Source organism: Anarhichas minor, unplaced genomic scaffold (assembly GCF_050575085.1).
Source record: "Anarhichas minor isolate MPS153535 unplaced genomic scaffold, ASM5057508v1 ptg000045l, whole genome shotgun sequence".
NCBI lineage: Eukaryota > Metazoa > Chordata > Actinopteri > Perciformes > Anarhichadidae > Anarhichas > Anarhichas minor.
Window position 1 is genome coordinate 2190728 of NW_027466491.1, and position 24952 is coordinate 2215679.

At 43.2% G+C, this 24952-nt stretch overlaps 1 protein-coding gene across 1 annotated transcript; it reads right to left on the minus strand.

Moving 5' to 3' along the window:
• Positions 1-6955: 6955 nt before the first annotated feature.
• Positions 6956-16456, minus strand: tmem168a (transmembrane protein 168a). The gene is made up of 6 exons (XM_076111673.1): positions 16319-16456; positions 14786-15737; positions 14328-14603; positions 12750-12892; positions 10546-10823; positions 6956-8703 (listed from the first exon to the last, which is right to left on the minus strand). Exons 2-6 carry the CDS (start codon positions 15617-15619, stop codon positions 8153-8155), a joined length of 2082 nt encoding a protein of 693 aa, XP_075967788.1. The 5' UTR covers positions 15620-15737; positions 16319-16456; the 3' UTR covers positions 6956-8152.
• Between the last annotated feature and the right edge of the window lie 8496 nt (positions 16457-24952).

Genomic DNA, 24952 nt, shown 5'->3' on the forward strand with positions numbered 1-24952 from the left:
GTCATGTGAGGTATACTATATTGTCATTTTTCTTTTAGGCAAGCCTCTCGCCCTTCACATTAAGAAGAAATACAGAGTACTCTACATTCAGGAAACAACAGCTCAGAGACATGTGTTTCCCTTGTGATCTGCGACTCCTTTGTTTTCTATTCTGCGGTGCGAGAAGCTGAGACATTATCTGATCAGCTCAACTGGCGGTCCATCTGATTTCTGTCATGTTTAATTTGAGCCGCTGCTTCACTGCTTCGTATTACTGTGGAACACATGGCATTCCAAGAAGCAGAGAAATGCATGAGAAATGACTCTTCTGGGGTAATACATGGTCTTACACATGTTAAAGCTACTGTATATAGCTCAAGCACTCACTTGAATTATTCATAGCTTCTTTACCCATCTCTCATATGCAGGTGAGGACAAAAAGTATATGAAACAGTACTCGGCATGCATAAGGCTTCCTTCACCTCATGCCGGTTTTCTTTTCCTTGCAAATGAGAAAGATAACACCTGAAGGTCATTCTTGCATAAATTCTCAGTGCACAGATGAATACGCATCATAGGGTAGCCATTTCCATTTGCTGTTTCAGTCAATTTTATTGAATATGCATCAGGTCATGATTTCTAATGATCCCCCGTTCCACGCAGGGGTTATTAAACCGAATATGATCAACGGCCAGGTGTTAAAACAGCTCAACCTGAAACGGCAGCTTAGCAACTGGAGGTGAAGCTGCAGTTATGGCTGCGAGGAGAGGAAGGCTAGCGGCAGATTAACGGTCAAGGAAGAGGGTAATGAAAAAGACCAATCAAGAAAAGGATAAAAAATAAACTGTTCGCGTAACAGTTTGGACACGGCGGTGTCCTTGAAGGCGTCGTTAAAGCGCCGCCACCAGGGCTGCTTCAGAGAGTTCTTAATCATCCTCAATGTTTTGAGCAAGAAAATATTCAATTATTTAGACAAACTTTATTTGTATAGCACATTTTGCACAACAAACAAATGCCCTTCAGGTGATGAGACAGGTTGACTGGTCTCATGCTTCATGCATGATTGTGGCAATTGTGGCTAAGTGGATAGCAGGGCTGTCTTTCAATCAGAGGGTCGGCGGTTCGAACTCCGGCTCCGCTAGTCGCATGTTGATGTGTCCTTGAGCAAGACACTTAACCCCAAGATTGCTCCCGTAGCTGTGCCTACGGTGTAGAAATGTGATAGACTCTGAATTGTAAGTCGCTTTGGATAAAAGCGTCTGCTAAATTAATGTAATGTAATGTAATGATGATCGATGGGGCAATTAATACACATGCTACTTTGAAAACAGGCTGTTATTTAAGAACACAGATGCTTTTAAATTATTATTCAGTGATAATTAAAAGGTAAGGCGATATCTTACACATTGCACCAGTTTGGAAATATATGCTGATTTTGTTTTTTTGGCAGAGACTTAAATGATAAGATTGATACCAGTCTCATATGTGTTTGTTGAAAAAAAAAAACATTGTTGGACAGGGAGTATCAAAATCGATTCAACAGAATCGGAGATATCATCTTTCTATTCCGTGCATTTCTCTTCGTTGTCAATACCTGGCGGCTACATTACCCATGATGCAACCAATCGCCAACAGTTCAATTGGAGATTGGGGTTTGTTATGCTCGTAGCAGCCTTGAGCTGCTCGCCTCAAGCAGAGATAAGCAGCGCGCGACACAAGTCTGGTACGCTCACTTCTCTCCAACTCCACACCCCCAGATTTTTTCATTTTAAAACATAAATTGCCTGAAGTGACGTTACTTGAGGCAATTTATTTAGACTTCGTACAGCTCACTCTGGAGTCACAAAATACCTTTTCACAACTTGCTTTCACATCGGCAATAGTTTGAGCCAGGAGATGGCTTGTTTAGCTTTGCATGAAGACTGGAAACAAAGGGAAACAGCTGGCTGTTCAAAACTAAAGAGACAAAAAAAAAACTACCCGAGATTCTTCAGGCTGTTAGAATCACACACACACACACACACACACACACACACACACACACACACACACACACACACACACGCACACACACACACACACACACACATACAAGGAGGAGTTCACTGACACTGTTGGGCAAAAATGTCACATTGACACCATAGATTACAGTTATGTGACTCTCATGTCACCCTGACACCCAAGGGAACAATTACCTATTTGATTTGACATTGTATTTAATGCAAATTTAGATCACATTACCTATTATTGAAGATTCTGAAGATAAAGATATAATCAGATTATCCTCTTCTCATTCAGAATATGGCACACACTCAAGTGTGCCTGTGTAGTTGGCTTGCACAGACACTGTAAGTATACAAATGAGTGAGCCAGAAAGCCTTTTTCATCCAAATGGAACAGCTGGACTCAAAACGTAGCAACAGGTTCTTCTTCACCCCTAACACATCACCTGGCAGCCAAAGAAATCACAGTCTACTTTTCTCTGTGTCCCTTTGTTTCCTCTCTCGTCTGTCTCTTTGTCTTGATTCCTCTCTCCCTCACTTTCTGCTCCTCTCTCTTGCCGCTTCGCCTCTCTAAACCCCCCCTCTCTCAGGCTCCGTTTCTTTCCCTGTGAATTTCTCTCTCTAAGCAGTCACACTTCAGCCAAAACAGATGAGTCTGGAATGTTCCCACACTGCACTCAACGATGAGTGACAGCAGTCCTCTGTGGGAGAGTTTTCTTCCCTCTATATGAGAGTATTTTCTCATCTTTTTCCCTTCAGCAATTCTTTTTCCCCCCCTTGTTTGGGCTAACGCCTATGGACGCAAAATCGTATGGCCTTCACAGTGCCTCCCTGCCTCTCTGTTTCCTCTGCACAGGGACATCCAGTCATCTGAATTAGGCTATTCCATGCCGTTGCCCAATTGCCCAGCAGCATGAGGCTCAGATCGCAGCGGTTAATCTGAGTGAGAGCATCAGCCTGCCTTTAAATCCCACAGTAAAACCCCGGCAACACCATCTGTGTGGACACTAGCATTTCGCTTGCACAAATAATATATGTGTCCAATGTTTTGAGCGTGCAGGGATATATCTCCTCGAGTCCTCGAGTGAAAGAGTGTATGTAAGTGTGTTTGATCATAGGACAGGTGTACTTTTTCCTCCCCACTGCATCACTCTGATTCACAGCCATGAGCACACCTGGCTGCCTCCATCCCTCCTCCATCTATCTTTATCCATCCTTCCTCTTCTTTATTTCCAACTCTTTCTCTTATCCTTGATTGTCTTTCCCCCTTTTTTTTGTCTGTACAGTAAAAGCTAAAGCCATATAAGTTGTCTTTTCTTCCCCCCCACCTCTATTTATCAGGCCATCCTTGCTTTTCATTCCTCAAAATGCTCTCTCTCTCTCTCTCTCTCTCTCGACTTGGAGCCTGGCTGGCTAACATCATGAGCCAGCTGTGAAGCTGCAATCAAACGAGCTACTGCTGGACCTCCTGTGGTTCTGCAGGATAGGGACACTAATAATGAAGCCATGGCCAAAGTTGTGCATCATTTTGGTACTGATTTGGCTTTGTCTTTTTTCACTAAAGGATTCCCTTATTATTCAAAGTACAAATTCCACTCGAATATCCTTTAAAATGTTCTCTGCCTCTGGGGAAAGGTCATGGTATAAATTCTGAATGTCTTTTGCACTGAATGGATATGAAATGAATGTGCAAAAGGCAGCACACACACACACACACACACAGGGTACACCTGTACAAGGCAAGAAGCGCAGCAGTAAACACAACCCCTGATAAACATGCAGGAGAGCAAAAGACCTCTTGTAAATCTATCATCTTGTGAAGCAGCTGTCCCTTAATCCCCCTTCAACCCAACCTTTCTCGATGCCTGAGCCACACTTAAAGCCATCTGGCTGCTTGTTACAGGCAGTAAACAGGTATGTCTCCAGTCAGTGCCTGAGTGCGTTGTTATGTCATGGTTGAGAAGAGACCCCCAGTGCGGCTCCATAACCCACTTACTGGCAGTCAGACGGACTGAAGATCGCAGGAGCAGGCTTAGGTGAGTCACGCATCAGCAGTGCATTAGCTGGAGAGAGAATTTCGAGGCAGTATGGGAGTCTATAGAGAGAGAGCACTGGGAGCTGGGCTAGCTTTTGGTCCGACTTCAGATTCTGCTCAATGAAGGGTTTCATAAGGACATTCAAACACTGCACAGACCTATCCAGTCCAGTCTACCACAATCCACCCATATCCATCATAACATACAGGTTGTTACAGCATTGGTGTAACTTCTCCTGTCGTGTAAACCTAATGATACCACAGCTTGTCCCCCTATCATTAGCAGTTTTACAAGCATCAAAGACGGAGTTACACTTTTTTTGGAAACACAAGTTCGGTACCACTCTCACGTCTGTACAGTAAAGATGTAGCTGGACTAGTTGGCTTAGCTTAGCATAAAGACTGAAAACAGGGGGAAACAGCTAGCCTGCCACTCAGAGGAAACAAAATCCGCCCACGAGAACCTTTAAAGCTCAATAGTTGACATGACTGGTTCATCTTGTTTGTTTGATCTGGGCATAAACAAAAACAGTTTCCAGTCATTATGCTAAGCTAAGCTAAACATCTACAGTCTCCAGCTTCATATTTACTGTACAGACATATTTGTGAGCAGGAGAAGTCTGCTGTGGCTGACTACGAATACGTCTGTGGTCCTCGTTTGTTAGGTCAGAATAGGGAACTCATCTGTTTCACTAGGCTATTAGGCTAGCTCAGCCTAGCCCCGTCCCATCTCAACCAGACTGTGACAACAAAGCTCATTACCGAGCCTCCGATCCCACAGTGCTGACAGTCTTGTTAGCCTCCGATTTACACTTTTAATTAAATCAAGCGTATCGGCATCATCTGGCTCATACTAAGTATATTTGGCTGCTTACAAGAGCCAATATCCAGAGCAGTTCAGTTTCATTAAGGATGAGTTTAAAAATGAGCAGTCCATACTGATGACACGACTCACACCTCATAGTATGTGATCCGATGTTAGCTGCGTTCATCTCTGTTAACCATTAGCCTGTATTTTTTTATCATCCAGATAAGACAGCGAAGGGGTTTTATGTGTTCACGGGGCCAAGATGACAATAGAACATGGCGGCCCAGATGTCCGCCCACACAATACTGTACAAAACACACTCTCAATTCCTTTATCCTGCAATAAAGTTGACATTCTCTTTACAAGACATACGTGTAATATACTGAAGCTACAATGTCTGCCTCACCCCCCCACTCTGCATCAGCTGGTAAACCCTTGCCCAAAGTAACTTCTATCCTTGTACCATGCAAAATCTCCTCATATCTCTGCCTTGAATTTGAAAATCTATACATTTCAGTTTATCTTGAGAGTGAATGTTGAGGGAGTTAAAACGTTTGCCCCCCCAGTTAGAATAGTTCTTAATCGCTGCTGGAAAAGCCTGAATATGCTCATATGCACTGTGCAAATAAGCATATTCAATTCATTGAAGTATCATACTGGCAGGAAGTTATTTAGGCCTGTTGTGATATACCAGTATTGACCATAACCATGATATACTAAATATAAGATATTGTAAATACTATGGTTACAGACTCTACACCTCTCTATATGTATTATTTGAGTGTAATTTTGAGTGTAATTTTTTTTAACTGATAGCATTATGTAATTATCTTTTCTATAAGAGAGATAATATTGTTTTCGTGAATTCTTTTCCAAGATAATCGTGTCGTGAAAACCTGATATTGTGACAGCCCTTATGTAGTGTCTGATGCAAACTATCGGATATGATATTACCATATGGGTTTTAGAGAGAGTGCGATGTTGAGAAGGAAACCTGCGAGCAGGCACATCTTGGCAGCCTCTTTCCAAATGATTGTCTGCATACTAGCGAGCGTTGCATGGTTAAACGGCCGCTAAGCGCATCCTCAACCCTTGTAATTTGAGATAATGGCTTTGACATTTCAATGTCGACCTACTGTGAGCCTCAGCCAGCAGGCCTCCTGAAAAACAGGGCGCAAAAGTAGGAACAGTGTTGCTGCTGAATCCGTAATCGCTCATCCCATTACTCCCTTCTGCTCCAGGATAGGAAGAGAAAAGGGGACATTCAAGATGCAACTTTGGCTCTACAAGCAGTTATTTCCCCAAATAATATCCCATGAAAGTGAAAGAGTAAAAGAGAAAAGCAGTAGAGAATCGGTGTGTGCGGTCGTATCTGCATGCATCTGAGTAAATGTGTGTGCTCTGACTCAGCACAACCTCATGGGCCTCAGAGGCGGCCGGCTCTTTTATTACCTAATCCAGTTTAGGAGATGAATCCGGCCCGGAATCTAATTTCCGCGCTATATACATGAATCCCTGACTTTAGCTATAACCACAGCTTGCAGGCTATGCAGCAATGAGGAGAACGCCCACACCAGATGGCATTTATACTCGTCTCCTCTCCACTAATTGCCGCTGTGAATACTCCTCTTACAGCTCATACCTGCCTAATGGTTTTGATATTTACAGCACCTAAGCACAGCAGGCTGAGCGTGGGGAAAGGCCGCTCCGCTTCTTGTCATTCAAAGCTTTTCTTTCGAACGTCCACTTTCGTCTCTCTAAAGTCTCACCAAACCTCCAGGCATGAGCCAGGCCACAGCCCTGCTTTCTGAAACTGGTAAAAAAATGTCCAGCCAGGCACCGGGACCAGCCGAGGTGAAAGCTCAGCGAACAAATCCCTCAGAGATACTGTGTCATGTATTGTTTCATTTTCCCTTTACACTGATTTTTCTTCAGCTCACAAACCTAATATTTGCCAGGACAATGCTGGCGTTTCCACAGAGCAGTCTATATTTGTTCAGTGTCTGTAAAGCCATCCATGTGAAATGAGCCGAGCTGATTGTCTACCACCGTGTCTTACTTTCTAAGTAATGAAACTCAAATGTATTTTATTCCCTCACCTACATTTCTCATACAACTAAATCAGGCAGCGATGTTTAATCAGTTTATTATCAGAGTTTAATGTTGACATCGTCAGGCATAACTCAAGAGAGGCACAAGGGGAATGAACATGTGGCCACTTGACACCATTAAGGCAGCAATCCACTCCAGAGTTTAAGGTTGTGTAGGAGCGAGAGCCAACAAAGTAGAAAATAAAGGATAGTCAATAGGAGTTCTTAAGGTCAGTGCACCAATAAAAAACATTGGGAGCTTCTTGAATTGTCGTTATTCGTGACAAGTCACTTTTTCAAAGCGTGGCAAGGACGACGGCTAGAAAACTTGAATGTGCTGCGTTTGTACGGAGCGAATGACTTCTTCAACTTGAACTTATTTGTGTAAATTAACAGGATGAGGCACAGTACAGGGACAATGTCTAGCGATAATACACGGCCTCAAGACGAAAGCATCTGTCTTGGTCCAATTCAGGAATAAATGCGTATCTGGAAGGTTGGAAAGTGATGAAGGGAAAGATCCCACAGCAAGAGTGTCAAGTCGGCCTCGAGGTTCGACTGTCCTGTAACCAGAGGGTCGTTGAGTTCAGCCCCACAGCAGCCATCGTTGGTCTATTCTCAGATACAAACAAGAGGCACGGAGCTATACACACATATTTGCATGTACCAAAAAAAAAAAACAAGGCCACCATATTAAAGATCAACCCAAATCCATCTTCAAGGCACTTTAAGACGCTGTGATTTAGAAAATCATCAAACTTCGTAACAAAAAGAGATAACCAGTAAACCTTTCCCAAAAAAAAATAATTGTCCAGTATTGGCAAAATAGTATTCAAAAACATAATATATCACACAGCCCCAAGATATCATCATATATTAAGAAATCATAGTTCCGTACATGACATAGTTCTATTCACCATAATTGTGATATCTCTCACCATAAAAAGCTTTCTGTGCTTTTTCATTCCATCATTTTGGGTTACACAATATAATATTGAGCCTATGTTTGGACATTAAATTATCAGCACAATATCTCTGCATTATAGCAATTAAACATAATGCAAAAATGAATTTGGAAGTTGTTGAAGGCCACATTGTACTCATGGGGTAAAACCTGTGTGCATGTTTGTGCATGAGTATCATAGGTGTACTCTTTCCTTTCTATAAACACATCGTACCCAGCTGTTCAAAAACAAACTACCAGCGTCACAATGTACATGTCAATCTCTGTCATTACCTAAGAGTGCACTAGTTTAATGCCCTGCCCAGTGTCCAGTACAGCCGGTGGGAACCAAGCTAGCTTACACCTCCTGAAGCAGCGCAGGAACACGCTGCACACCCAGAACAGGTTGAGGCCACAGCACCAGTTGGAAAGGTGCACCATGGGATACGTAGCCTTGGGAAAGTGGGTCTTCCAATGCTTGGCCACATCGCTTCCAGTGGGCAGGTGAAGCGTGTAGTCGCTCCAGCGCTTGGACACGCCGTATGCCGCCATCACGGTCCTTCCCTTTTCCGACCACTGGGTGTCGCTGTCTGGGTTGCAGTTGAACTCCACCCATTCGGCCGTGAAGTCCCCGAGGAGGGGGACGTCCCCGGGCTCTGGGTCCACCCTGGTGGCGGACAGCTCGGCACCCTGCACGGCTACGTAGACGCCGTCCACCCTGCGGATGTCCTTCACCCAGGGGAGGGAGTTTTCCGTGTCCAAGACGAGGATGAGGCGGGAGAAGTGGCCCGCGTTCTTCTCCTTCCACAACTCCAACAGCTGGGCCATGTGGACGCTCTCACCTCCTGCAGGAGAGGAGGTTAGATAGTGAGACGGAATAATAAATCGTCGCTCAAGTTAGTATCCCTGTGATTTGTATATTAAAGGTCTTCTTGAACCACATATGTTTTACTTTGCTAAAACTATATTCAAACTCACTTGTCGAGATAAACAGCGGTGGTTATAGAACCAGTGTTGTGTTCAAGGACATTTCAACAGGACACCTGGCTGTTGATGGACACTGTGGCTTTGCAGGGATCAAAGCTGTCAACTTTCACTTGAGGGACTGTCTGTCTCTAACCGGCCGTCATCACAACCACACAAATTGCACGAAGATGCTGCTTTCCAGATGGCAGAGTTCAAATATGAGAGCTGTGTGGTACCTCGCCAACAGATGTACCGAATCATTTCCTCAAAATCATCACTTACTGTAATAAAGTGCAAGGTGAGTAAATAAGAGCGAAGGAGAAAAACGACTCCTACTGTTGGCCAAAGAGCAACTTCACAAAGGACTGATTTATATTTGGGTATGAATTTGGTCTCCTTCCACCAACAAACAAGCCGATTTAGAGACACTTCTGCTGCAGGTAAGTATCCACGAGTAAAGCCAATCTAGTTCTTTCATGGATCTCTGTATAATTGAGGACTGAACAACACTGTCGCACAAAGTTTTCATGATTACAGTGATAATACGACTTGAAATCAGCAACTTTTCTGCCAAAACGAGCCCACTTTTTCAAAATGTGTACAATTACCCACTGAACACCGACTGAAAAGGTCCATTCAGGATGGTGACAGAGGGAAGTGATTATCTTTTCAATGGGGGATTTTTTTTTTGTTTTCTTGTTTGCAGCATCACGCAGAGATAATGCCTCAAGTAATCTCTGAACAGAGGTGCTGGAGCTGACACGGTGTTAACCTGCTGCGATTCTCATTTCTGTCGAGGGAACGTCGCAGCGGACCGTCTGGTTCCAGTAGAGGAGATTCTGTGACGGGTTCAAACTTCTATCCGTCACGGCCATTTTCAACCCTTTTGGCTTACTCGTCTGATCTCGGCATATTGGACTCTGATTAACAGAGAGGAGGGGAAATGAAAAGAATGGAAATCAGACCGTAATGATAACCGAGTCTGCACTCATTGCACATCACCGTAGTCTTGTGTTTATGGTCATTATCAGAATTTTGGGGGAGTGGCTTTGGCCTTTGGAGAGAGGCCTGACGGGACGGGCTGCCAGTGTTGCAGACCTGGCCATTTATGTAATACTTTTACCAAACAATTTCAACCTGTTTATTTGATATTTTAACTAGCTTTTCACTTCTCTGCTCACTTCCTAACTACTTTTTCACACACACTTAATCTCACCATGTAATGTTCGGCTGCTGCACCTGACTCGACATGTGATAATATGTTTTAATCAAATTAGAATTTCCATTCTTTCAAATTGGATATGCTACAGTCAATCTCTGGAATAATAGGTCAACTCTACTGGCGGTAGTTTGGAAGAGTAGAATGGTTTGTCAAAGGATTTTGGAAGGTGGGTGTTCTTATATCTTCATCTTATTCATTATAATCTCATGTTACTTATTGATAAATGCGATTTAATGTAAGGCACATTGAGTGTACCTGTAATGAAATATGCTACATAATTAAAATAGCCTGGCCTTGCCTAGAACATTAAGCACATGGTGGTATTGCAGTAAAATGCAAAATATCAGTGTCAGCTGAAATAAGCATAAAAATCACTGGTCTAAGTAATACATCCCTAGAAATTAATTGCGCGAATAAGAGAGGGGAATTAACCGTGACGACTGATCATTTTTACCAAGAAGGTAAAGTAAAAGCAAAAACAAAACGTGGGGGCTCTTACCAGCCAGAGCCCAAGCACCGGTGCCTTTGTGTGTATGCCCGCTGTAGAAAATCAGATAGGTGTCATGACGGGGCCCGTCTTCTGTACGAAGCTCCAGGAAGCTGCGTAGCTTCGTCTGCACGGCCTCCAGCGTAACACCGCTGGTGGAGTAGTCGCAACCAAACGTCTGGATCATGTGGTGGGAGAAGAGGCGCTGCACGTTGTTCAGCATACCCGTTGAGCGCATGTTCAGCTGTTGGACCTGCTCAGGTGGTAGGAGAGTGGGCTGGCCGTCGGCGCTGGACGGGAAATAGAAATGAGATCATGTGAGAAATACTCTGATTTAAATCGTTTCTTTTTTTTTTTTTTTTTTTAAATCTTCTCCGAGAGAGACTCAAATTAGGTGGCTTGTCGAAAGCAGACAGATGGGGCGCTAGAAAAAGAGACCTGAATGAGTGAGAAGCTGATAGTTTGACACACCCGAGGAGAGGAGACAGAGAGCGGAGGATGAGAGCGGAGGAGTAGCATCAGCGGGAGGAGAGGAGACAGAGAGCAGAGGATGAGAGGAGATGGGGGGGGGGGGAAGGAGATGGAAGGGGTAGGAGCGGTAGATCACTGCTGAAGGAAATGACATTAGCCTCAGGGAAGTAAAGGAAGTCAAGAATGGAAAAAAAGGAAGTAGAGGAGAATTGAGCAGGGTGACAAGAAATGAGAATGGGAACCGAGGTTAAAGAGAGTTGAGGGAAAAGTGATTCTCTTTTAAAGTGTGTGTGACTGATAATAACAAGTGGATGATAACAGAGGGGGGCACACCCACAAAGTCAAGGCTAGCATCTCCTCAGTGCAGCCATACATTTTCTTCCCATCAATAGGCTTGATGTTATTCATGGCCAAGCGAATGGCAAAGCCATTCGTCACTCTTCCAGACATCTGCATAACTCACCGTCACATTGTGCTCCCATTATCACCTTCAACCTCCCCCCTTGAAGAAGGACGTGCAGAAGTCTGTCTTCATCTCAATGTGGACACTCCTCGTGTCAGCTAGCTTTCCGTGCTATACGTCTGCTAAAATAGTTACAGCACACTTGGTCATGGTGCAACCTCTGCATGGCTTGCCGAGCTCACCGTTCACCTAAACCCATCTAATCTTTTCAGATCTCATGGCGCCCAGGGGAGTGAAGGCTTGGAGTTTGAGAATTCAAACCGCATCTCCCCCCCCTGTTACACTCTCTCTTTCATCATGTCCTTTCCTCCACAGCTCTCTCAGAGCTCCACCCCTCCTTTCCTCTTTCACAATTCCTGTCCGTCTGTCCCTTTTCGTTTTTTACCGCCAACCCTACTCACCGTTTACAAACTCAGCCCTCTCCTCGTGTCCCAACCCCCCCTCCTGTCATCTCGCCCTCCCCGTTTCAGCCAGCACACCTCCCCTTCTCACCCGTATCCCTCTGATCTCCCTGTGGGGCTCTTGTCGTTGTGAAAACATGATCTGCAGCCATCAAACAGCCCATTATTCACGGCTGCATTCTCATCATGCTCGCAGTCCTCCCAACGGACCCTGCACGTACAGCCACGCATACAGAGCGTCTACAGCTCCAATAGGACATGGGCCTGCATCCAAAATCACCTGGAGAGTTAAACATTACAGCTGGCATCCCCCTCTGAATGCTAGAGCTAACCATCAGCTAAAAGGTTCAATATCCAGAGTGTGGTCATATACATATCAGCCAAAAATCTCTAAAGGCAAATATGGAAACACTCATGTATAATTGACGGCTAGCTCTTGCTGCTTAGGAGGAGGAGATGTGTCGGCATCATCAAAACTATGTCGGCTGTTGAAGAAAAAAAAAAAACCACTTACGCCAACTGAAAGGGTAGTGGGAGAGTCAGCAGCAGCTAATGGCTAACTGCTCCAACTGAACAACTTGGTATGCTGCGGAGGGAGCACTGGGATGATCCCTCAAGGGCCCAAACATTAGCAGCATGTTTATGCACAGTTATTGGCCTATTTATCCAGTTGGTTTTGTGTTAACCGAGGAGGGAGTTGGAATGAGCGATCATATTTACCCGCGCCTTGTGATGCCAAGAAAAGGCTTCGACATGGGGCAAATGTTTACGTGTGAATGAGGTGTGTTTTGTGGGCCTCACTACTCACTCGAAGGCTATGCTGTTGCTTGCTCGCTACTGCGTGCATCTCTACATTCCTGTGTCCCTTCTCTCTTCAGTACCTGGAGTAAGCAGTAGGTATGACCAGGGCGTAGCCAACACAGGTTCCCCCCAGGCAGCTGCCCAGCTCGTGGAACAAGCCGTGGGTCAGAGACTCCAAAGGCAGCACCACCAGCAGAGCGCAGAGAAAGAGGCCGTTGGAGGGCTGCAAGAAGCAAAAGCATCACGAGTCACTTTCATTCATCACTTACAGCTTTGTACCAAAGCAAAACACACCCAGCTAATTGGTGGTGACACTTTGCGTGAGTTACACAATATGGGACTGACAGCGTTATTACGGCAGGACAAAACATGACAGGACCTAACTAATTGAAGGCAAGATGCAGAGTATGACAGCAGACTGAACATACATCACAAGGATCCATCCATAACAGAATGATTACTGCAGTGTGTGAGCCTGCACTCGCTGGGTTGCCTTAAATCTTGTAGTTTCTATTCTTTAGATTTTAATGCTTGAAAGTCAACTTGCAGATACACTCAAATACATATTACCAAGTGGAAACATAAAGCAGATTTTGTGCTACAAAAGCACTGTTAGGCAGTCACTGTGTTGGCATGCAATGCAATACAGCATCCTCAAAAAGCTACTCTGATTTCATAGCATGGCAATCAATCCAAGAATGCAAATCAATACCAGCATGCCTAAGTGGAACCATACTTGAGTTTGCATAATATATTGAACTGCCCAAGGTATGCCCGAAGTGAAAAATGGGTTACACTCATTCATTTAACTTTTATGAAGTTTGTTTACTGCTTAAATGCAAAATACTATATTCTCCAACGTCTGAATATAGTATTGAAAGCAGAGAAAGCACAACACGGTACAAGAGGAGGAATTCAAAATATAATGCAAACGAGTAGAGGTTCTCACAGAGAGAGAATTGGTTTGCAGCATTGTCGTTATTTTGTGTTTCACGTGTATAATATTACTGTATTCCAACAGCAAAGGTAAATAAAAAAGCTGTAAAATATTTAAAAAAAGAATATATAACAGGAGCTAAACACAAACTCATATACGAGTGCAGACAGCCCACTTACTCTGGCAAATTTGCAACTGACATCAACAATGTGCAGATTTCAAATTAGGACTCGGGCCCATGAGGCTCTGACAAGGTAAACGTCTAATAAGGCAAAATAAGTTATTGCGGCTCTTTATTCAAGTAGATAGGGATATTAAAGCGCTAATTAAATTGGTTCTGCATGAGAGCAGAAGTGCCTCTGCTTGGGGAGCAACTACTAACCACACAGAGCCACGAGCATCTCTCTTCAGAGTTTATAACGTGGGGTAAATGATACGTTTATAGAGAACTTGTCATGAAACTCAAAGTGCTATAGCTGTAAGAAGAAAACAGGACCCTCGCCTTGATCTATGATGTTTTCTATGAAAGACTTGCTAAATGCACCCAAGAGGTTTCTTTACAATATGACACGACTAGAATGATGCACGCATAAAACCAACAGTGAACAAAATACCTTTTTAAAAATCTTTAGACGCTTTGCAAACTTTCCTAGAATAGTTTATGATGATAATATTTATGATATGAGTTAAAGTAGTAGTATTCCCTCTTGTGTCTCCTTACCTGCCAGGAAACTGCTCCCAGTATGACCGTTGACAGCATACTAAAGAACACCAGCCGTTCTGAAATGAGGCAGAAGTGTCGGATGCCCCTGGAGGCCATGACTTGGTTGAGACTCCGGCTTCTGGATCGCTGAGACTGCCAAGCCCTCTGACACTCACTCAACTTGGTGTGGAAGCCCCAGATTGTCATCAGCAGAATTATGTGGCAGATGAACCAGAAAAGGCCAAACAGACAGAAGCCTGGAATCACCAGATACCAGAGCTCCAAGTGGCCGAGCTATGTGAGGCAAGAGAAAAGTGTGAAACACAGAATTAACATTTCTAACTGAGTAATACAAAAAGCTGTATCATCATTCAGAAACACTGTGGAATAAAGGGTTACAAACTGTAAGACATCATTGAGTTTGAAAGTCACATGAAAGCTCTAAAGACTCTCATAATGGAAATGTCTGAGTGTACCTTTAAGGCAGCCACGACGAAGAAGGCCAGCTCCGTCAGACTCAGCGGCAGCAGAGACAGCCTCCTCCACACCGTCCCAAGGGAGAGCACTGGTGTCCAGCGCTCGCTGGGCCCCAGCCCACTGAAGTACACATCCAACACAGGCTCACACAGCAGCCTGCCCATGTAGCAGCCTAAAGCATAAGGGTTGGCTGTGATGCCTAAGGCCTGGAAGAACACCAGAGAGGTGACCAAGGCAAAACTGACCAGGTTAGGCAAAGCCAGGAGGGATTTCATCCTCAGGTCCACTATGAGAGCCCCCAGGGCCACCACCAAACCTACAATGGCCACTGACTTGTGAAGAAGCATGGCAGTGCTGGCAATGCCAAATCCCAGGAGCTCCAGTAGCTCAGTTGATGTGAGCAGGGTGGGTTTGTTACGGATTGAGCTGCATAGTCGCTCAGTTAAAGCCCACACTGTTTTCATGATTACACTGGACAACAGGAGATAGTTGGCGACCAGCTCCTTGACATTTGAATTCAAGCTGGAGCTGTTGAGGAAGCAGAGGAGGCCAAGCAAGAAGCCGCACCACAAATGGAACAAGCTGAGGCTAGCTTTCTCCATAGCAAAGTAGTAATAGAGGATGCTGGCAATCCCCAGGACAAAGAGGCCAAGGATGAAGATGACCAGGATCATCGGTTCACTCGTCACCTCCCAGCGCGCGTACATGCCGACGCATACCGCCACAAGGAGGTTGACGCTGGACAGGTAGCCCAGGCAACGCACGGATGTAAACATGTCCACCTCCTTGGGCTCCTCGACAGTCAGCTCCTCTTCATCTTCCTCCCGAGCCATGGCTGATTTAAAAAAAGCTTAACCAAATACAGTTAATTTCTTCCAGTCACCAGTCTGATTTGCACAGGTTTGCATATGGAGGACAACGCCTCTTGATGACATTCTCCAAAATCAGCCCCTGTGAACAATTCAAAAAGTACTGTTACTTAAGTTACTAAGTAGCTTTAAATCCAAATGTCAGGCTCATCAAACTGATACATGTTTCACCTCTTAGCTACTCATGTCCACACGATTTGGTAAACATTACATTGAATCAAACAATGGACAAACTCATTGAATAACGACAATGTTAGCTTCATTGTTGTTCTATAATCACTTTACATATTCCTGACTTTATAAAATGGCTTGATACGAGATACAATGTCTGAATATAAGCTACAGTATGATTTTCTCGATCACATAATGATAATATGCTTAACGTTAACACAATGATAAACAGCAAAATAGTCAACGTATCAACCAAATGAAACAGTGACTGAGGCCCTGCGGTGAGTTTGTGACTATGTGGCACTGCAGCCGTGAAGTTTGCTAACTTGCATAGCTTCCCTGCTGACTTTTCGTTTCCTGGTCAGCTAACTTAACGTTTTAATGCCGTCTCTTTGACTGTTGAAAGAAAACGTAGCGGCCCTTGCACAAACGTCCCAGTAAGTACTGTAAAAAAAAAATACGTAAAGTCTTTATTGTCCAAATGTTACTTACATGTTGTTTATTTAGATGACAGCAGCAGTGCTTCCGGATTCTGAAGTACGGCATCTCGGAAGTGTCAAAACACTCGAGCTTCGTTTTTCTTCAGTTTTTTTCCTTTGCGCTTTAAACGACATCTGACTACACCAAAAACGTAACCTTCTTCCAACGATAATGCACTGACAGAACATTCTTATTTCTTTTGATGAGGCTTCGCTCAGTTTTTTTTTTTTTTTTACATCCTGCTTTGTTTTGTCAGGCGTGAAGAAAGTAGACACTGCATGCAATGTGGAGAATGTATGTGGACAGAAATGATGAAATAAATACTGCAATAGTCAGAAGAGCTGATTGAAATATTTCACAATATCAGAGTTTGGTTTGATGTTCGTGGAAAATGTGACAATGAACTGCAGCTGTTTGAAATTCAGTCATCATACTGTGATAACTTTGCATTGTTATTTTGCATTTGTTAAAACTGTGGTAGAAGGTTAATGATAGGAAATATAAAATAATATTGATATTATATTGGCAGGCCCAAGCATTATCAGCCCATATCTTCAAACAAGATTATAGCCATTGTTACTACCATTGCAGGAAATGAACAGGTGGAACTGAATGAGGGCTCAACTGAAGTGTCCCAGTGAATTAGCATGCACAATACCAGTACTACTACTAGTGCCTTAATGTAATGCAGCAATAATCAATGTAATTTATTACACCTGCTTTTTCTGTCAGACATGTCAGAATGTCTGTGACAATAGCAGATTGATGCTTATGCTAGAGAACCTCAAGCTTTAGACAGATTGCAAAAAACTCATCAGATCAGAGATCTTTTTTTTTCAAACGTTGTTACTGGCTTGAGTTATAATATTTTTTTAATTAAATCACATAATACAACTAAGGAAATACACTATTCATGAATCAACATTTCAGTCATGCACTGTATAAAAAACCCAGTGTATAACATATGTTAGAAGATTTAAAACACATTATTATGAAAACTGTTGTGGAAAATAATCTTTTTAAACTCCCGGTGAGAAATAATCGAGATGACAAAACTCTTAAAATACAAAAACATATTTATTAAACAGGCACTTCAATAAAAATTCAGCTGAATGGATAGAGCTCTTTCCCCACGGATGGTTCGGAGGTCTAACAACAATGAATAGACAAAACAGAGTATAGATGCGCATTATCTCGTCTGCTCTCCCTTTACCCCCCCCTCGCAGATGTCGTCCTCCGTCGGCCGCTGCACCCACCAAGGCCAGGTTCCCAGCCTTTTCGTGGGAAGAGGGTTAAGATTATATGCAGGTTTAGTGATACAAGTTATTACTAAGAACGGTATGATACATTTCTCCAACAAAAACAAATCACTGTTTCATGAGTAGCATAATGTCCACAATAGTGATATTCCTGTTTCTGACTGCGTATTTCTGACTATTCATACCAATGAAAAACCTTTTACTTGCTCCAGTGCTGCAACTCGCACCCCAAACGTCTGTATCAGGGGCTTTGTAGACCAAGATAAACCCATTGGCCTCTCGGATAAGAAGCCCATTTACTGCATTACTGAGGAGAAGCCTGTTAAAAGGTTTATTTAGGATTTTCTACTGATGCAATGTGATCATTTGTAACGATCAGGGAACCATCAAGCTGGCTTACTCAGTACCCTGGGGGTACACTAAAGCAACCCAATGCATTCAGCTGTGTGCATTTTTTATGCTTGTGTTTTTCTTAGTGTGAGTGTGTGTGTGTGTGCGTGCTTTGATCAGATGTTGACATAAGGCACAACTGGGAACACACAGTGCTTTAGCCCCCTCAACTGCTTGTGCACACAGCCCTCTTTTAGACAATGGCTGAGAGTAAGATGTATGGATATGTCTTAAGAAAGATCCTTGTTACCGAAACGTTGACTTTTATAAAAATATAGATCAATGCAGATACGTTTGTACAGGAACTTACTTTTTTCTTTGGAATGAGAGTAAAATGTAAACACTGAAATGTATAATAATATATCTGTCCTGAGCATTGACGATTTCAACTAACCAGAAACATTAACTTAAATCCATTATGAAGTGAGGATCTTCACTGAATTATGCTAACAATGCTAAAAGAGTTGATTTTTTTTTTTTTGCCCAACAGAAAATATTTCCCCACACAGGTGTGATTTATAACATCAATTATGGCTCTGTTCTATTTCGGTAGGCCCGGTGCCTGGTAATGTGCTGCTGGCTCACTGGATTGACTGTGACACTAAATGGAATGGGACCTTAATTAGTTTTATCAGTTACAGCTGTGTTTACCCTGCTATGACATGTCAAAAATGGCTGCTGTGAGGAGGACCGACTGAAGGGTCTGCTCTCAGTTAATTACTGTGAGTAGAAAATAGTTAAATCTGGTGCCATACAGAATATTTGTGCTTTAAAATGGCACACCACCTGGACCACAACATCCGTTTACTCTGAAAGGCCTTTGTGGTGCAGCTACAGAAGTCTATATGAAGTGTGTAATGCTTTTAAAGAGAACAAGAGTGGAGCTGATTGATTGATCCTCATCCAATCTCTTTTACAACTACTTTTACAGAGTAATAGTGTCTGTTGGTAACCTGGAAATGTAGTTACTTTGGTCCCAAGATTACAAAAACTATTCTATTGGTCATGTAAAGATACACCAGTGCCGTGAACATGCACTAGCAGTTGCAACCTAAAGAAGTGGCCTACAGTATGTGTGTATATGCATGTCCTCTGAGATAAAGAGCAGGTGGATAACCTCTCACAAGAAGAAGAGGTTTTCAAGGCAGCTACTAATAGAACACCAAGAGGTCATTAGAGCCTCTGTTAATTCCTTCCATCATCCATTTATTTCTGGATAAAGGACAAGATAAGTAATACGATGAAGAAGTCAACACATTTATTTAATTAGGGCTTTAACGTTACATTCATGCATAATTAAGGAATCCAGTGTTAAAGTCATTTCCCAAAACTGTGGTGTGTGTGTGTGCAGGCCCGGTATAATGAGCAATTACTATGAGGAAGGCAACCCTGTCTCCTACAAAATTACATTCCCATACAACTAAATTGCACTCTCAATTAAAGTTTTGAGGGAAACATATTTTCTCCCGGATTACGGTCGCAGTTTGTGAAAGTTTGAACATTGTAAATTGAAACAAACCGCAACGAAATTACTTTTTTTTAAATTTTAGGCAACAAATCTACTTGGTTAGGTTCAGGAATAAACTTCATGGTTTGCCTTAAAGTTACTATAAAATTGAAAGAAATCAAAAACGCAAGTAAAGTACTTGGTTAGGTTTGGGCAACAAAAGTAATTGGTTCACAATGGACAAGAACAGCAGTCTCCTGGATGAAGGTCCTGTCATTTTTTATCCCAACCACCATTGACCATCCCGACTTCCTCCTCAACTCACGCGGACTCATTTGAAACTTATTTGTGATGCATCAACATCAAACCATATGTGTTTCCCCTTATGGTCTTGTGAAGGTTAAAGCTCTGAAAGATCTTCATACACAAACACACATACTGAGGGGGAAGGAAGAGAGAGACAGATTTTAAAAGGGGAGGGGGTTACATGAGGATAGGAGTAAGAGAGAGACGGAGCGAGAGAGAGGAGAGAGATTTAGGAGACAGGTTCAACTGAATTATGCACAGGCTACCTTCATTCTAATGTCAGACACCTGCATGTGTCTGAATGTGCGAGACTGGCGCATTCAAAACACGCGCACAAATACATCGTAACACTCATGTACACACTAATGCTAGCCTGAATTTGTATTCTAATATCAAATTAGTTTTCAATTATTCTGTTAAGGAAGCTACTTTTAGGGTCGAGTTTAGGGGAAGATCGCGGTTAAAAAAACAACATCAATGTTTGTTCTGAGATGGGATGTGAGTTCTGGGCTCTGCCGTGAAGGTCGAGCACACTACACTTATTCACCACCCTGACTCCCTTAGTTTTTGCTTCATTACATAGAGGGCACATTGGTTCCTGCATTGGTACTAACCGTTGGCATTGGAGGTAAATTGTGTGCTGCCCAATCCTTGTCCAAGTACAACGAGGCCTTCAAAGAGTGGAGGTGAAAATAAAAAAACTCTATTTCCACTCTTTCGGTCACTTGCGATTTTATCGAGCAGACTTTGTAAGCATCACCGAGCAAATGTCTGAGCTGTAGCCATTTAATTACACGGTACATTTCTGTATCCTTCATCGTGATGGTGGGATGTTTGGTTCAGAGGAATTGCGATAGAACAAGTTTTACATAAAAGAGTCGTCTCTGAATGTAGGTCGTAAGGTGCAGCGATTCCTTGGGCTTGCGTCGTTTGCCAGTCCAGGTAATAGGGTGCATCAGCGTCCTCCTTCATATGCTGTAACAGTGCAAGTCACACGCGGGGGCCCTCGGCCGCCAGGAGAGGTCTGTTCAATCACAGTTTCATCTTCAGAGAAATCAATGTGATGGAGCGCTGCACCCAAAGTGGATGTTAGGAGAGGCAGACAGCATCAGAAGCCTAAATCAAAAGCCGCCGGTGCTTAGTATATCCATCAAGGCTGAAATAAATTTCGGGAAAAAAGGCCTGTGACTTGAGTTCGAGGGAAAGGAATGGGTACAGGGGGTTGATGAGGGAGAGGAATCGAGGGATATAAGCAGATAAGGCCAGGAGACTTGTTGACTTTTGCTTCTCCTTCCTTTCCTTGGAAGCAGATTCAAAGCTAAAGTTTCATTGGTTGGCGGTGTCAAAGATTTTATGTGGGGGAGACAGGGAGAGAATAAGAAGCATGACAACGTCTTAAAAATATTATAGTAATTTTCCTTCCTTCCCTCATTCTTCCCCTAGCGGCAATGTTCATAAGGGTCTGGGACTCCTGGGAAGACGGGAGGCACACTCAATATCGCAAAGAGAGGATGTAAAAATAAATCCCCCTCTGGTGATTAATGCTGAAAGGAAGAGAAATCCACCACTTATAGTCACTTCCTGCTCAAAAAGGCAAACCGTCTTCGCGGGACAAGGACAATGCCTCAACTGCCAAGACGTTGTGAATTTCGCACGGATCCATTCAAACCTTTACGCTGCTTCTGAGATGGTGCCAGCGCCGAAGATGAGACGCACAGAGAATACGTTCTCCATGCGACAGTTACAGTAGATGAGGAAATTGTTTGGATGAAACAGCGTTTTACATGTGAGAATGTGTCTTTGATGAGCGGTTTCATAACAGAGGGAAGGTTTGTTAGTGAAAAAAGAAGCTCTCTGTTGAAGGTCTGAGCTTGATATTAGCTTACAACTGAAAAGAGACATTCTGCTCCTCCATGAACATGAACGTTGAATATAATGACCAGTGAGGGCAATCATACATTACCAATCTAATTTAGTCCTTTGCCTGAGATCGCGGAGTGAAGCCAATGACTTTTTAATAACCCGACCTGTTCAGTCCCACTGAGCTGTGACGATGAAAAGTTTGATTCATTAATCGTGCCGACGGGGGGAAAATTACCATTCAAATAATGAATCTGTTTGTGCCATTGTGAGAAATGCAGTACACTCCCTTAAAGTCGCCTGTGCACCTCTGCCGAATGGGTTTTCAGTCTGTGATCAACGGTGCTGATGATAAAGGCATTGTTCATTAAACACACACGGTTTCACAAATGAGGGATTTGACTTCTATCTGTGTCAGCGAACGTTCATGCGCCTGTGTTGTAATTGGCCTGGATTAGTCAGCGGTTTGTCAAGTGTGAACACAGTCCAGTTGCCCTCGCCTCCCCTCGGCAGATGGATCTGAGACAAAGATTCGGTCACATGGTTTCCCTCCACTCGGTTCTGCAGTACACCCACACCAGCACAAAGTTGGCTTGGAGAGGAAAATCTGCAAGAGAATTGGAGTCTCACTGTGCTTTCTCAGGTTTAACAAATCAGCATCTGTTGGCCAGTCTGCAAGCCAAAAACCCATTGACTCCAACCTGGATAACAAAGAGGAGGAGGGAAGGGGGCTGAGGGTTGGGGAATGGAGAGGAAACATCACAGTGCTGAAATGTTGTTTGCTGCAATGTAGGATGCAGCATTAAAACTGGTCAAGGTACAATCTGTGAGTGATTCTGCTTGGCCTGTCCTGATATGAATTTTTACTACATTTTTTTTTGGCATACTAGGACCTCTAGGAATGGCAATGTTATTTGGTTGCACAACCACTTATGTAGGTCAAACTATCGGATGGATTGCCATGAAATGTTGATGCCTATATTTCCGGTAGCGACACCATTATGTTGACATTTTTGGATTGAAACTAAATTGAAATCAGATATTTAAGGTCCCTAGAGGATAAATTATAATGACTTTGGTGATTCCTTAACATTTCATGTCGCACCATCAGTTCAACATTTGACCAATACTGTGTTTAGTGATAATTAGCAAATGTGAGCATGCTAAAAAGCTAAACTAAAATAATAAACATCACACGTGCTACACATCCGTACATTGGCATTGTCACTGCGAGCATATTAGCATGCTATCATTAGCATTAAGCATCGTCAAGCACAACCTCACAGAGCTGCTAGCTTGGCATGTAATGCAGCATTTGAAGCTCAGAGTGACTGCCACCACGTGAGCAGATTCAGGCTGTCACACAAATATTGCATGTTGTCATTTATTAGGCTACTGAAAGAAAAATATGGTCACATAAGGTCAACACCAGTTACCCCCGCAGTTGTCCGTACACCATTGTTTTGCAAACTTCACAGGAAATGCTGTTCGCCTGATCATCTGAAGTGTGATAACTGAGCAATGAGTGACTCATATTCAGAGAATTGACTAAGCGTCAACACTCGTCTTGGTGGGAAGAGGGTTTGAGTCATTTTCAGGAATGTCGGGGAACAGTTAGTGTATTTGTCTGGCAGAAACCAAGCGACTGGAACACATAATCTGCAAACAAAAGACCGAATACAAATTGTTTATTGCTAGAGGCATAGACACGAATGTGTGTGCAAATGTTGTGAAAATGCTGCTGTAAATGTGTCATCCACAACTAGTGGCAGCATTAGGTGTAGGACACCTTCTGTGCACTCGCTGATGATTCACTTCTAGCTTCACAGAAGATACTTACAGTGCTCATCATCAGCTCTCCGTCTCTCTCTATCACACTCCCTCTCCGTCATCGTGTCACTCTACCCCTCGCTCGCATCTCCCTCAAATCGTTTGCTCGCTCTCCCCGTCTTTAATATGGCACACGTACACGTACGCTTACACAATGTCAAGGTGAGAGAGTTAAGCACTTTCATGCATCATTAGAGCAGTGATAACAACACAGACATGAAGAGAGAGAGATGCCTGATTGGCCTGAAAATGACTTCTGAAATGAATTAACCGCAATGGATTATTGAGGAAATGTCCTGTGGTTGTGTGTACAGTATACGCCTATTTGACGTATGAGGAGCAGTGAGTGAGTGTGAGGAGGCCTGTGTACAGGTCATTTGTAGTCATAAATTCAGCAAAGCTATGCGACGCGACAAGCCTTACTGCTCAGTTCAGATCCATCGTTTTGATCATTTGTTTGGCTGTTCACATTACTTTTTAAATGTGGCCAATATAAAATGATTCCAGTGTGAACTGGTCCCGATCCTGAGCTGACCAGGACAGAAGAAAAACTAAGACGTCGCATGCGGCACGCTGTCGTACGAAAGTAAACATGGCGGCCACCAAAGTAGACATGGAGTGGAAGTCAGCAAACTTATGAGCAGATGATGACGAGGGCAAGGATGTGGAGAAAGACAGCTACATTTTTAATTCTGGCATTGTGCGGAGCAATGGCTGCAGTCACATGCGCAAATAAAAAATTAATATGTATATATATATAGATTTGGCCCACTTTTGCCTGCAGTGGAACATGGCCATGTAGGTGACAAAATAACCTGCCCAAACACAGGTGCAACTAATGAAGTTCATAACGGCTACACTCAGAGTGCTGTCTTACTGGTATGGGTTACTGAAACGCCTAACTGGAGCTGAGCAATCGTTTACGTTATCAGCTACACCTGTGCTTGTCAGTGACTGAAGTATAAGAACAACACAAATACAAGCATTTCTCATCGACGAAATGTTGATGCCTTGCAGCAGGAAAAGCACAGGTGTAAATAATGATATTGACGATATGATTCCAGTCGGCTGCTTTGATTTCATGGTCCTGGAGCTGGCTCACTGTCACTCTCCCATGGGAATAGAACGAAGACGTCGTTAGTGTTATTAGTAACACCTGTGCTTTTCCTACTATGGCCAGTCAAAAAATGTCTGCTGTGAGAAAGGTCTATCGAGGCACAAATGCAAAACCTGGTTAATATCGTCAAAGTGTAGTCATTAAGCTGTCAATGAATCAGACACATGACCCACGTGACAATCTGCTAAGTCAAGTGTTCTGCTGCCACATAAATTTAAGTAAAAACCACTGGTGCAGCAATACTTGTATAAATGTGTCCTTATATCATTTTCACAGCCTATTTGATAAGTTATGGCTTGGAAGTTGCATAACCTCACTGTATGCATTTATCTAAATTTAGTTTTTTTTTAAATTTATTTCAGCTGGTGTTGCAGATTTCACTACAACTGCCCACTTCAACAACACCCTAACACTTCACAAAAGACACACGAGCTAAG

What these genes read in the sequence shown, in the direction of transcription:
- tmem168a (XM_076111673.1), bottom strand. Translation starts at nt 15,619, where the DNA reads ATGGCTCGGGAGGAAGATGAAGAGGAGCTGACTGTCGAGGAGCCCAAG. An exon ending in TCGTCGTGGCTGCCTTAAAG is followed by an intron (nt 14,604 to 14,785) that starts GTACACTCAGAC and finishes TGCCTCACATAG; the next exon opens with CTCGGCCACTTGGAGCTCTG. An exon ending in TGGGAGCAGTTTCCTGGCAG is followed by an intron (nt 12,893 to 14,327) that starts GTAAGGAGACAC and finishes TGCTTCTTGCAG; the next exon opens with CCCTCCAACGGCCTCTTTCT.